Here is a 14,729-nt window from a genome sequence, read left to right as displayed (position 1 = left end):
ATGAGATTTCAGTTCACTGGGGAGTTCCCTGTGCTGAATGAAGCAACTATTCAGGGTGTAAAGCTGCAGGGACAAACCGTTTATGGACTGAACATATTCAGCAATAATTTCAGTTTTATATGAGGGTCTTACATAATTGTTGCCCTATCATCATGCTGCCCTGTTGAAAAAGTGGGTACTATGTATGAACATGCTTTAGTGGGCAAAGTATTTAGAACTTTTACTACAGGAAAAGTCACTGTACAACTATGTCAAAATACTCCAATACAAGTACAAATCCTGAAGTAAAAACACTGTATTATCAGCAAAATGTTCACAACATGTTTGGTAGCAAGTAAGTAAAAATCCTCCTTGCCACAGGATGTTTCTGTCAACGTTATATTATTACATTTTGCATCACTGCATGATCATTACAGATCCATGAACACGAAGCATTTTAATGTTGTAACTGATTGAGGAGGAGCAAACTTTAAGTATCTGTTAGGCAGCTTAATCCGTAACTCATATTTTATATGCTCAACTTTGTATGTAAAACCTTCATATGCAAAGTAAGTAGTAGCTGTAGTAGCTGAAGCTGTCATGGATAAATGGAGATGAGTAAAATATATTTTTCTTCACTGAAAAGGGGCTATATTCATCTGGTATGTGAATCTGAATAAGAATCAGAATCAGCTTTATTGGCCAGGTATTTGTACACCAGTACACCAGTATCAGCACCAGTACAGTATATACACATACAAAGTAATTGACTCCGAATTTAAGTTGCTCCAAGAACAATTTACAGGAAGATAGGAATAGATATAAAGCTAAAAACAAGGACAACAAAGCTGAACAAAGATAGGTAAATATAAACATAGAAGTATTATGTAGCTACATACAAGCAGTGATGGAAGACGTACTCAGATATTTATACTTAAGTAAAAGTAGCAATACCACAGTGTGGAATTACAATGTTACAAGTAAAAGTGCAGCAGAAAATATACATTATATCACTGGATTATAATTATTGATGCATTAATGTGTGACCATCGCTTTAATGTAGCTGGTAAACGTGAAAGCATCCAACGCTGCCGCAACAAAATGTTAAAATACTTTTCCAGGACAACACAAGGTTTTCCACAACATTAGACTTTTTCTCTCATTTCACATGTGTTTTCCATGACTGGAAAATTCATCAACAACCATTTATTTAATTCCTGACATGTTCAACAGTTCAGCACAGACATTGACTTAATCCAAGATTAGATTCCAGTATCTGCAAAACGTGACACCAGTCTTGTGTCGATGACTGTTTCCCCCTGAACTTTACTCTTATTTGTTGGCCAAATGGTCTGCTCTGTCACCCCAGATAAAAAAAACTTCCATGTTCATTCTTCTTTCTGACAGAATATTGGTCAACTGTTTTCCAGGTTTTCCAGGACGCGCGGGAACACTGCTCTTGTACAGTACTTGTGTTAATTTACTTGCATTCCCCCACTGCATACAAGTAGGTGAAAAATAAGTTTTAGCTAATTGAGTTACAGAGTAAAAACACCAGAAAACCTGTCACTGTCACGGGTACATCATGGACTTCACTGTATGTCGACGCCGCAGTGTTACTGCTGGGGGCGCTGTTGGGGATGGGACCGGGTTTTACTGCTGGTTGTGGAGGGTAGAAGGTCAGCCTGTGTAACGTGTCATCGGGCTGTCACTAGACCGCCGGTGTCGCTCCACTCGCCGGTTGTTGCTGTTACACACATCGGTTCCCTAGCTGACCTCAACGTTATTTCAGAAAAAATGGCCAAAAAGCGGAGAGAAAGACGAGAAACCGACGGTGTGTTATCGGCGCAGGAGGAGGTGAAGACGAATGCTAATGACTCACAAGTACTGAAAGGTGGGTTCTGGCTGTGGTGGCTAACTGTTAATGTGAATGTAGAGCGAAGCAGAGGACAGCAAATACTTCTACTAGGTGATACAGATAGATTAAGCAATATACCGTTAACGACTTGGCAACGCCTTTTAGGTCAGTTGGGATTACAGAACATGAGCTAATGTTGGCCGGAGGCTGGTTGTTGCAACACAGCCAGCTAGCAAAAATTAGCCGAGTACGACTTCAATGGCTAGCTTAGTAACGCCACAGCTAATGAAAAACATAACGCTGACGTGTTGGAAGTAGCTAAAATACTCCCCAAAGTGTGGTTGGTGAGCGATACTACGGTAGTGATTATCATTAATTACCCTGAATTTAAAACGGGAGCTAAATCTAAAGTCTTTGAATGTTTTTGTTAGCCAAGTTAACTTAGATGTTTAATTAACAAGAACGATTGTCCATCGACCAGTGGTGGGGCAAGTATTAAGGTACAAGAGTAAGTTAAAGAACGTGTTGTCAGATGCACTGAAAGTATCAATAATAAATGTATTAAAATGCTGAAAAGCCCCTTTGATTGTTATTCTGTTATGAATTACGTTATTAGATTATTAATTTTGCCTGCGACCCTGTTCGCAGGATAAACGGTTGACGATGGATGGATGGATTATTAGTTCTGATGCATTCATGTGTGAAAGGGATTTTAGGAGCTACTGTATGTAAAATCTACATTTGTAAAGTAACCAGTAACTACAGCTGTCAGATGAATGTAGTGAAGTAAGAAGTACAGTATTTACCCCTGAAATGTAACGTTAGTGGAATATAAAGTGACATGAATAGGAAATACTCAAGTAAAGTACAAATACATCAAAACTGTACTTATGTGCAATACTTGAGCAATTGTGCTTAATTTCATTCCACGATTGCTGAGGACTTGCTTGCCAAATGATCACAGTTAAGCAGACGATGATTATGGATCCCTTTTATTTAACTACTGACATGTACAACAGTTCAGCACAGATACACTGATTAAATCTAAGATTAAATTCCAGTCCCTGCAAAACCTGCACCGGTCTTGTGTCAAAGCTTGTTTCCACCAAAACTTTACTCTTTATTTTTGGCCAAATGGTCTGTGTGTCACCCCAGATAAACAAAATACCAGAACTTGTACATCCTTCTTTATGAAAAAATATTGTGGAGCAATAAGACACAAAAAATGTTTTCCAGCTCCTGAAACCATGACTTCAAAGTGAAATTTTTTTTTTCTGGGCAGATGGCACTGTTATATTAATAAAATAAAATGTGTCCACATAAATAACTCTCTAAGCATTTTTGACCTGTAATTGATTGCATCTGTTGCAGAACTGTTTGTACTTTACTGTACTAGCTTTAAGGGATATCTGAAACTAAATTTGATGACTCAGTAAGTTAGCTTTTATGTGAGCTATAATGTGTTTTTTGTTAGGTGTACTAATAAATTGGACTGTATGTTAGCATACTAGAGTCCCTTTTCTCTGACTTTCTCTACTTTAGGTTCAACTCTGACCAGGATTCCTGGCTTTAGGGGAATCTTTCCATAAATATAAGTGTCATATGCACCAGGTGAAATATGTATCTGTTTGTGCAGATATGGGAATGTGCGGCCCTAATTCCCATGTTGATTTGTTAGTCAGTGACAATTAGTGTTAATTTGTTATCCGTAATTTGCGTCAGCCTCCCTAGTTCATCTCTCAGTGATATCTCTAGAGTGATGTAGTTAGTAAAAAAACCTATATAGCCTACATTATTTAGCTGAAAGCTAAAATTAACCGATTTTACAGTTGTCTCTTTCCTGTAAGTGTTTATTGAAAGCATGACTTAACATGCCGTTGTAGAAACAGCAAGAGTCTGTCTCAAGGGGGGTACTCCTTCTAGAGGCTTATACAAGTGATGCAAAACTCATAAGCAAATTACACAATGCTTCCTGGTAGCAAGCTTGTCTGTTTTTATTGGGAACAGTTAATTTATTTGGTAAATAACTTAATCTCTTTCCCCACAGAGGCTCAGCATACTGCAGGGGGCTCAGCACGCATGTCTCTCCTGATTCTGGTGTCTGTCTTCACCTGTGCTGCCTCAGTCATGTACCTGGTCTATAGGAACTTCCCAGAGCTTCCTGAGTAAGTTGCTTTATGGATTATTAATTATTATTATATTTTGTTATTTGTATTATGTAATTTATAAGTAAGTAAGTATTAACCACTGGGGAATGCAACCAGTTAAAGGGGTTTGTTAAGAAACATGATTATTTACAGTGATACAGAATGTTTAATTTGACCCATTAGAATTAATACATACAAAAACCTACCTTCTGAACCTGTCAAGAACCACATCATTCTCACCAGTGTCAAATGTAGCACTGAACATTGAGCCAAAGCAACACAAAGCAACCACCTTAGTGTATATATAGAAGCCAGATTGATTATTGTCAAAAATATTTATATTGAGATGAAAACCAACAGAAAATGTGTGTGTGAAATATATATGACTGAAGATTTGAACTTAATTGTGTTTTCCAGTGATGAAATGGAGAAAATCAAGATCCCTAAAGACATGGAAGACGCCAAAGCTTTGGGAACTGTGCTGTCCAAATACAAAGACACATACTACACCCAAGTGTTGGTGGCTTACTTCGCAACATATGTTTTGTATCCTTGGAGAAAACATATGTACCTTTTTTGGGGGGGGCATATAGCTCAAAGACAAGTATTTTGTCTCAACAATTCAATTAATTTGCTGTTAACCGGGGTCAGCAATTTACAAACTCTTCTGAGATCAGCTGAGCAGATTTCCTGGTCCAAAAGAATTTGTCAGTTTCAGGTTCTTGATCTTGGGATGCCACCATGACGAACACTGGCTACAGCTTCTTTTAGTTGTTTCCTTGACAGTCTGTGCCCGACATTCCTTATAAATTATCATCATGTTTGTGCTGACAAAACCCGTCAAGCAGCATCTTTCAATTTGAAACAGCTCAGCCTCAGATTAGGGGATGGCGATAAAATGATAACAATAATTATCATGCTAAAATTTTCCTCGATATAAAATTGACCAAATGTTGAATTGAATTAATTTAAATCTCGTACGACTCAGCAATTCATTTTTCTCTTAAAATATTTATTTTGTTGAGGAAAAAGAACTGAAAAACAATTTTATTAAAATTTACTCAATTTATTTTATGTTGAAATATATTATTATAATTGTTTTGAATGTTTGCACGTTTATAGTTGATAGATATTTATTGGTCCTTTCGGAAATTCATAGTGTGTCATACAGCAAACATCAGACCAACAACTAGACAGCTGCGTATGTACATTTTCAGCTGAGGACTGCGGATTACTTTGGCTAGCCTTCAACTCAACAATCAGCAATGATTTCAGTTAAATGCTAAAGTTGCTGTTACTGGTACCTTGTCTGTGGTTTGCTGGAAGAACACCAGCTGCTTCCTGATCAGGTGCCGTCTTGGTAGGCGACATAAGTTTCATTTTACCGTGGACGGATGGTAACATTACAGAGTTGTTGTTTTCTTTAGCTTGAAATAATCCCATACTTTCTTCTTTGTCCCTGACTATTTTCTCTCTCTTCCTCCACTTTGCAAATAGCTCCAATAATCACGCCGTGTTCACAGCGTAAAACACGATGCGCGACAGTAATAACTGTCTGTGCGAAACACTGTGCTGTATAGTTATATGGATTAAATGTATTTTATTAATCAATGAATGATCTCAGCCTTGGATTCTGACCATAAAGAATAGTTTAAAACCACAATTAATCATCAGATTTGTTCAAACTTTACTTAGGAGCAAAAATCAGCCTTTAAACTTCAAAGAAATATTGATTTGACATTTATCATGAAAAACTATTGATATCAACTGATTCTTCAAGACTGTCTGCTCTGAATCTGCTGAAACAACTCAAGACGATGACATTTTGTCTCCAAGTCATGTGTTATCTCATGTAAAGTATGTGAGCATTGGCTTGGATGGGCAGACAGTCAAATCTAAAGCTGCTGCTCAACTTCTACACAAAAGATGAGCAATCATTACTTCAGTTGAACTTTCCATTAGGACTGACAATAGGAAGACAAATCTGTTGTACAACTTGCTGGAGAAACGCTAAACATGTAAGGGAAAATCCTTGTTTCATCCGTTCTGTGTATTTCTTTCTCACTTAACGTGAACAGTGTCAAATATTATTTGATTTGACATGCCTGTGTGATAACTGGATGTTTATGCAAAGTTGTGTATCTTAATGCTTGATGTCAGCCTCCAGACATTTGCAATCCCTGGATCTATCTTCCTCAGCATCCTGTCTGGATATCTTTACCCGTTCCCCTTGGCTCTTTTCTTAGTCTGCTTGGTGAGTAAGGAAGGACAGTATGAAATGTGTTTTTGAAAACAAATGTTGCTTTGTAAAATGAACAGCTGTGTGTGGACATAGGCTCCATGCGACACACACAGGTATGTAGGAGTTTAGACACACATCCTCTCTTTTGCAAGAATGGGTTATGCCTCTTAAACATGAATTTTTCACAAACATTTCAGTGAAGTCATAATTGAACATTTGAATTTGGCAGGCAAATGAGTAGACAGCATTGCACAAACAGAGTCTGTCTGTGATGTTCTAGTCAATTTTATTTTATTTTTTTATTACAAACAGACACGCGATAGATGTCGTGTGTGCAACATGCCATGTAGCTGCATTGCATCATAGTCAGTTGTGTCCACACTTGGTTGGAGTTTTTTTGCAATAGGTTTATTTCCTGTATGAGTTAATGTTGGCAAACACATGGTGAGTCCAGAAGTTCTTCCTCTTTGATGCTGGAGCACAGACACTAAAACGTGATGTTTTTGCTGCCACATCCAAGGCAGAGGTTTATGTGTGTGAACATCAAGGCCCTCCGCTTCTTCTTTGAAAGTACTTTCTGTGTATTCGATAGAACGCTACTCCACTGCTGCTAAAAGTTCAAATAGACCAGTCATGAAGATGTGGGGAGAAGATGGAGACTATGGTTAGATGTGTTTTGTTGATGTATTGGAGAGCCTAAATTTTCTTAGTGGGCTCTTATTTTTTCACTTAATTTCCAGAGAATGATGAATATTTTTTTAGGGCAAGTTACCAATATAGGTGTGGGTGTGTGTAAATAACCCAATGTTTTCTTACTCCAGCTGTGAGATAAAGCTTGTCTTATGTCTCTTGTCATATGCGTCAGTCAGTCCTCATGTGTTGTGTCTGTTTGCAGTGCTCTGGCCTGGGTGCTTCCTTTTGCTATATGCTGTCATATCTCGTGGGCAGACCCATGGTCTACAAATATCTCACAGAGAGAGCACAGAAATGGTCCCAGCAGGTAAGAGAGTTGAAGGTATATTTTTAGGAGCAATTTTCAGTTTGAGCTTCTATTAAAGATACACAGTTCCCATTTTGTAAGACACAATTGTGCAGTTTAATGTATTTATTTATATAAGACAGTAGGTCGGCAGTAAAGCCCACACTTGTGTAGCTTACATTGTCCAGTTTTTATTGACACTGCATGAATGCTGTTAATTCAGGGACTTTTGAAGGCTGAAGTAGAGCTGAGCAATAAAACAATAATGATAATTATCGTTATATAATTTTTCTCAATAACAATGCTGAACAAATGTTAAGTAAATGTTTGATTTAATTCAATCACAAATTAATTAGCACTTATTTTTTCTATTATATATTATAGATATTATTTTGTTGAGGAAAAGGGACTGAAAAAATATTTTACTTAATTTTAATCATGCATATCTGTTGAAAAAGACTTTATCATAATTGTTTTGAATTATCTTCTACTTCAGATTCGTTAAGTGATCCACTGTTTGGCATCAAGTTTTTGTCATGTTCTGACCATAAAGAAAAGTTTAAAACCACAATTAACCATGTGATTTGTTCAACTTTCACTCAGGAGCAAAAATCAGCCTTTCAACTAGAAAGAAATAGTCATAAATTATGACATTTATCGTCATAATTACTGATAACGAATGATATGGTACTTTTTATCGTGAAAACATTTTTGGCTGTATCGCCCAGCTCTAGGCTGAAGTTGGTTTTACCAAAAAGAACAACTGGTATTTTAAAATATTTTGTAATTGTTACTGAAATTACTATAATGCCAAAGGTACTGATACTATTTTATTACACTACTCTGACACAGTGTCAATAAAAACTGATGATTACAGACTTCATAGATAGGATTTATTGCAGAGCTGTTGCATTGGATTGGAAACATTGTGCATATGCCTTTTTTGCTGGCAGGTTGACAAACATAGAGATCATTTAATCAATTACATCATCTTCCTGAGGATAACTCCCTTTCTCCCTAACTGGTTCATCAACATCACCTCACCTGTCATCAATGTGCCTTTGGGAGTTTTCTTCATTGGCACGTTTCTCGGTAAGACTGTCTATCCCTTCTGCTGTGTCATATTTTTGGATCATTTGTTGTCACCGACTCACCTGTACTCAACCGTGCTGATTTACAGGAGTGGCACCACCATCCTTTGTAGCGATCAACGCAGGTACAACACTGTACAAACTGACCACAGCCGGCGAGGCCGTGTCCTGGAACTCTCTGGCTGTGCTTGGTGTACTGGCTGTGCTCTCGATCCTCCCCGTCTGCTTCCAGAAAAAGCTGCAGAAGAAACTAGAGTAGAGCGCCTAACACACCCCAGCACCTCATCTGCTGGCTGATCCCGACATCCCCTTCCCTCGGCTCAGGAACGCGCAGCTGTCACTCAAGTTGCTCAGTCTCACACACGGCTGCTGGTGGGAGAATCTCTGACTCACTGACCAGAAAACGCATGCAGTGGTGGGTTTTCCTGATGTTAAGTATAAACTGGCCTCTGCTTGCACAAGTTTTTCTGTTTTTGTGAATTATGTTGTTGATTGTGGCACATCTTGTAAATAAGAGAAGTTGTGTTTTTTTGTTTTTTATTTAAGGCTCATTATTGTATGATTATTGCCAGACAATTAAAGGTGCTACTTGTAGGATGTTAAGGTAAAACACATTATTCTGATATAGTTGTTCCATATGGCTACTTTTCACTCTTGTCTTGCTAGAAAACATCAGTACTTTGCTGAGGCTGTTGCAAACATAATATCTTTTTATAACTGTAACACCTTTTTTGTTAGTAGCATGTTGATTACTACATCCTGTTTGTAGCACCTTTAAGTTCCCCTCCCCTTTTAATATTTATTTTAACATGCTTGTGTCTAATTTCTACCTAATGAAGTGCACCACAGCAATAACTGTCAGACTACTGTTGAACGTGAATTTTAGTTTTTAAAAATTGCATTTTGATACCTGGTGCTTGCTTCGGCAAACGTCTGCGGTGTGAGGGCAGAATGAAACTGTAGACAAGAAAAATTAAACGACTGCTCTTAGTGAGTGCTACTTTTGTGGGGGAGTTCCCATGTTCTTCCTCAAAAGGTGCCTGGATCCACTACAACACAACAGCTCTCTTTATTTTCACCCATTTCTGTTCATATCAGCTGCCTAAAGCCGCTCTTTGCCACTGTAACTTGTAAAGAACAGACTGATGTAATATTTCCTCACAGGACATCCAAACTGCAGGATGTCAAACTCCAAGTATCCAAGTAATTCAAATGTGTATTTTTAGTTAGGAAGTGATCATGGATAATGTCAACACAACAGATTTATGTGTGGTAAAATGCATGGATGATAATACCATTGCCCTCATTACGACTGCCAACTGACTGACGTATCCAAGCCTTACCTTGCTTGTTACTGCTTCCTTTCTTCATCAGGAGAAATGTATTATGATTTATGTTGTTAGTTTGTGTTCTTTAAATTGTTTTCAGTGGTTAATTATGTCCTCTATGTCTGCTAGCAAAACTTTACAGATTTTTTTTCCCTTTTGGTGTTCGTACTTGTTGTTTTTTTGCCTGTGTACCAAAGTAACTTATTGCTGCTGCTTAAAAACTTTCTGGACAGTTACCAGAGACGTTGATGCAGTGGCTGTACATGCAGGTGACTTATTCAACAGACCTTTCTTTAATCTCTCAAAATTGCACATTGGGTGTATTTTGAGATTGTTTTTACTTTAATGTCTTATTGCTGTGTACTACTGTCAGATTATTAACCCCTCAAACCCACATTTTAAATGACTACATAAGAATCAATTTACGTGAAACTTGAGCGGTTGTACTGTATGAGGATGTTAATGTCAGTACTTTTTGTAGCAGGAAATAATGCTACTTCAGTCAGATACTCTTAGGTTGTATTTATGGTTCTACCTGAGGTGCACTGTTATCTTCCCTAAGGTGGTTAAGTCAAGTGGTAAATGCTATAAACTGGTCCATAAAAATGTAATTCTTAATATGTGAATAAAAGTTAGATTAACGTCTTGCAAGTTCTCAATAATACAAGACAAGAAAGATAACCCCCCCCCCCTCCCAGCTATTTGGTATATCTAAACTTCACACTAAACGTATACTGAAATGCCAAAATTGCTGTTTTTTTGTCCTGCTACCCTATCAAAGCTATAATGAGATCATTCATGTGTTACACTCTGTTGACATTTCAAAAAGTAGTATTATTTTGTACTGAGCAGTGATGTATTGCAGTATGAAGTGTTTACAGATTGCACATTTCTGTTCTTACTAATGAAATATGTTTTTTTTTTCATATTTATTGAATCATTAAAGTTATCTTTACAGAACTATCCGTAGCATGTTGAATCACGCCGCAGACTATCAGCATTATAGCCTTTTGTGGAGACAAAACTAACAAAATTGATTTATAAATGATGAAAATAAACTTTTATTTCAGACTCTGGGTCTCCCAGTAATTCTTTATTCAGCTCATAGATATACAGGGTCCTCCTTTGCTTTTTAGGACGACAGAACATGCAGCAAACTTCAATGACACTGCCATTTTAGTTTGTTTATTAAACCATGAACAAATGTTATCATATACTGTACATGTCAAGTCTCACAAACCAAGAGTGAGAGCAAAGATCCACCAGGTGGTGATATTGTAACATACCTGCTAAGCACTTGTCTGTTCAGATTACATGACATTACCCATTCACTCTTAACAAACTGTAGTATGGCTGCAGTGTTAATGTTTATAAAATGTGTTAATCAGGGGAACTTTACATTTAAGCATGTTTTAGAGGACTTTAATTTAAGTCAATAATAAAAACAAACATTTAAAAAATAAATCTGAACATTAAAAGACTTGACAAGACGTGTGTAGATTTGCACAGTTAACTTTTTTTCTTCTTCTCTAAATGCAGTGGCATTGTCTAAATTAGATAGATGCTGGTGAAATGGGTTGACTAATAGGATAATATGAACCTCACTTGGTGATAGTAAAATGTTGTTTTTTGTTCTTTTTGACAACATGGTGTGTGAGCTCATCACTCCAACTTGTTTTGTTGATCTCTAAAACAAAATCTTGTGGAGTTAATGTTTCATTACAGTTGAATCCAGTATGGACGACCAAATACAACTCTTCAAAGAGTAAAACTAATTAAGATGACACAGATTTTGCTCCATTATACACTTTTCTGTATCAAACATTCATTATTACACGAGCACAGTTCTCTGTGAAGATTTTACAGATGCGTTATACCCTACACATTTTTTCTAACTATGTTCTACGCATCTATTAAAAGGCCAATAAAAAAAACACAGGTTTAAATTTTGATTCTTCCCTGGAAGTAAACTGCACAAAACCTATAGTGGTACTTTGGCTGCTGAGCAATTTAGGAACAACACCTGTCAGGTTTGTATACAAACAGCATCAGTCTGGTGTTACTTCGTGGATTTAAAGCAGATGGTTACAGCTGTGGTGCTGTTGATGGACCATAATGCATTTCGACTGCAATGCTCTGATTTTTATGGATGTGTAAATGGTAAAGCCAGAGATAGTTAGACTAAACCCAGAAATTATGGAAATGTCTTTCAAAATAAAACAATAATTGGTCGCAAAAAAAAAAAATTGCATGAAAACAAATGAGATTTTGGCATATGTGTGCAATGTGCTATAAGCAGGAGAATTAATTTGACATTTGACAGAATTTTACAGTGTATATTTTAATCTCCAAATGTAACCAGTGTACGGTATGGCAGACTTTTTCTTTAAAAAAAATTAAATGAATGTTTTTAAAGCTTCGTACAGATACCACCACAGATTACGTGACAGTCTGACGAATTACTTTTGCAGTTTGGTGCAAAATTAAAGTTTCTAATCAGTTTAAATTTGGGCGATGACGTTTTATTGTGAAGGATCGCCGGATGTGTGTGATGGCCGTTGCTGTTAGCCGAGCCGTTTAGCTTCGGTACTGATTTTCCAGGTTCGCAGTAACGTAACATCCGTGATGGCAGAGAGAAATCACTTCTCCGAGTTACTTTAATATGCTCCCTGTTGAGGGGATAAGGGAACCACCGGACCAGTCTCAACATGACCACCGGCTTCAGCTCCGGTTCTTGCAGGTTCGCAGATTATTTTGTGATCTGCGGACTCGACACCGAAAGCGGGCTGGAACCCGACGAACTGTCCGGTAAGCACGGCAGCCATCGGGGTAAATGTCGGGCTGATGCTGTAAGCAAATAAGGCACGAAGGAAGGGGTGTTAGCTGTAACATCAGGTCAGCGTTGTTATTTAATATGTACTGTATCTTAACATGCCTGTCTTTTATTTATTCGTATAACAAAAAGTAGCACAGATTAACACACAGCGGACATAACGTCAGGCCTAGCTCATCTCCTCTCAGCCTGTCTGTAATGCTCGATGAGGAGCGAGAGGATTACTGGCTTTTTATGTCTCTTTAATGCACTGACATGAATCCTAATTAAAAGGTTTTCGATTGATTCCCTACTGATTTGAATACGCTGCATATCAAAATTATTTTTTATGTTTGTACTGCGCAGTAATAAATATTTCATGAGAGCAACACTTTTCTTGCAGTCAGTCCAGGCACTGATGTCGAAATATGACGTTAATCACATCTGAAGATGTTGTCATAGTGGCTCCCTAGCTGTCATTTATAGGAGATCAGGTATCAGGGCAGCAACACACATGGGCAGATAACCTGTCACATGCCGAGGGCAAAAAATGTAGAAAGCCCTTGATACCCTCTACATCCACCAGAGATCCACACTTTGCATGCAAGTATCCTCCTTAGAGGGCACACCCTTCCTTTCAAAAACAATTATATAAATATCTTAAAGCAGTACAATAGGATGTGACACACCTGGATCCTGTTTTATTCTGGGACTGTGGCCCTTTCTGTTATGATTTTGCCTGCAGGAGCATGTGTTTTGATTACAAGAGAGAGTATTTGCATCTGTATCTGCATGGAAAACTGGTCTGTCCAGGGACCCTGGATAGTCTGGGCCCTGAGCATGAACTGGCATGGCAACAGTGGCATTTTTTTCTCTTATAAACGCACACATTTGGTCATAAATGGGAATATGTTGTAGCGTCAGTCAGTGGGGCTGGGCAGTCTAACAGCATTGTTGGATTAAGACACGCTTGGAGACAATACTTGGGTTTACCATCTTCTCGATTCTGAGAAATGATGAAGACACTGAGTCCATTTATTAATGTGTCAAGCGAATTCCCGAATACGAACAAAGACGTTTTTAAAAATGCGGTGAATCAGTCGCTCTGTCAAGCTGGTGGGTAGCTATGACAACTGACAGAAGCAGCACATGACAGGTTATAATACCATTTCATCTCGAAAGAGCAGGTCCTAACAAAGACATCCATTTTCTCGGGCCAAAAATTGTAAATGACTTCTCTCAAAGGGCTCCTGTTCCTTATTTGTTACTTGAAAACAGTTTTTATCTTTTGAGCCCAGACTGGGTCTTCAACAGGTACGGGCAAACAAGTTTCACAAGATGAACAACCCATGTGGATTTTCAGATTTTGCCTGTGTACCAAAGTACCAAAAATCATATTGTTTTCAGTACAGCTGCAACGATTAATCGATTAGTTGTCAACTAGTAAATTAATAGCCAACTATTTTGATAATCAAGTCAAAATTCTCTGATTCCAGCTTCTTTAAAGTGAATATTTTCTTGTTTCTTAACTCCTCTATGACAGTAAATTGAATATCTTTGGGTTGTGGGTAAAACAAGACATTTGAGGACGACATCTTGGGCTTTGGGAAACACTGATCGACATTTTTCACCATTTTCTGACATTTTAAACGACCAGTCGATTAATCGAGAAAATAACTGACAATGGAAATAATCCGTTGCACCTCTAGCTTCCAGTTAGATCAGTGAGATTAATGAGTAAAAGTGTTTGTTGTTGGCCATGTATTGTCTTAAGTGCATGTTGAGACATTCACTGTTGCATGGATACGAAACCTTTTGATTCGGAAATCTTTTTGAATCCGGATTCGATTTGGAATCAAATCATGAAACACCGAAAGATTTATGCCCCTACTGAAATGTATTAATGGATCCAATCACATGCTGTGTTTACAAACTGTGAATGATGCTGAGAGTTGGAAAAATATTATTCTTAAATGTTCATGCCTTTTAACCACTGTAATTGAAGACGGTTGTGAATGAAATGTAGGCTTTTGGTTCTCTGTAACGGATGGTTTCTGGAGTTGTGTGGCCAATATAGTTTGCCCTAAAGGTGCTTCCACCTGTGTCTTGAGTATTTGTGTCCTTTGGGAGTTGTGACAGACCCAAGATATCACCGGACGTGGGAGCTGTATTTGCTAAATAGCAGTGTTTAGACTTTTCAAAGTGAAGATTTGTGTCTGTGTATGTAAAGATCTGAAATGGACCTGTGTGAGCTGACAGGCAGGTTAGCAACTTAATTCTCATTTTCTCTCTT

The 14,729-nt window shown here is 37.7% G+C and overlaps 2 protein-coding genes across 5 annotated transcripts in view; both read left to right on the top strand.

Moving 5' to 3' along the window:
* Positions 1-1,646: 1,646 nt before the first annotated feature.
* On the top strand, positions 1,647-10,695 carry tmem41b (transmembrane protein 41B). Its single transcript, XM_046033394.1, has 7 exons — positions 1,647-1,873; positions 3,885-4,002; positions 4,402-4,530; positions 6,145-6,238; positions 7,122-7,226; positions 8,159-8,297; positions 8,386-10,695. The coding sequence occupies exons 1-7, from the start codon at positions 1,777-1,779 to the stop codon at positions 8,553-8,555; spliced, it is 852 nt and encodes a 283-aa protein (XP_045889350.1). The 5' UTR covers positions 1,647-1,776; the 3' UTR covers positions 8,556-10,695.
* A 1,509-nt stretch (positions 10,696-12,204) lies between these two features.
* dennd5a (DENN/MADD domain containing 5A) overlaps positions 12,205-14,729 on the top strand; it is a 41,181-nt gene continuing 38,656 nt past the window's right edge. For 2 of the 4 annotated variants that reach the window (XM_046032366.1, XM_046032364.1), the window contains exon 1: positions 12,205-12,432. In XM_046032366.1, coding sequence (XP_045888322.1) covers positions 12,333-12,432 — 100 coding nt within the window. In that variant the 5' untranslated portion in view covers positions 12,205-12,332. The remainder of the gene's footprint in view (positions 12,433-14,729) is intronic. The other 2 variants (XM_046032367.1, XM_046032365.1) reach the window with 1 other exon arrangement.

Source organism: Micropterus dolomieu, linkage group LG20 (assembly GCF_021292245.1).
Source record: "Micropterus dolomieu isolate WLL.071019.BEF.003 ecotype Adirondacks linkage group LG20, ASM2129224v1, whole genome shotgun sequence".
In the NCBI taxonomy this organism is placed as follows: Eukaryota; Metazoa; Chordata; class Actinopteri; order Centrarchiformes; family Centrarchidae; genus Micropterus; species Micropterus dolomieu.
Note: the sequence above shows the minus strand (reverse complement) of the source record. Positions and strands in the feature narration are given on the sequence as shown.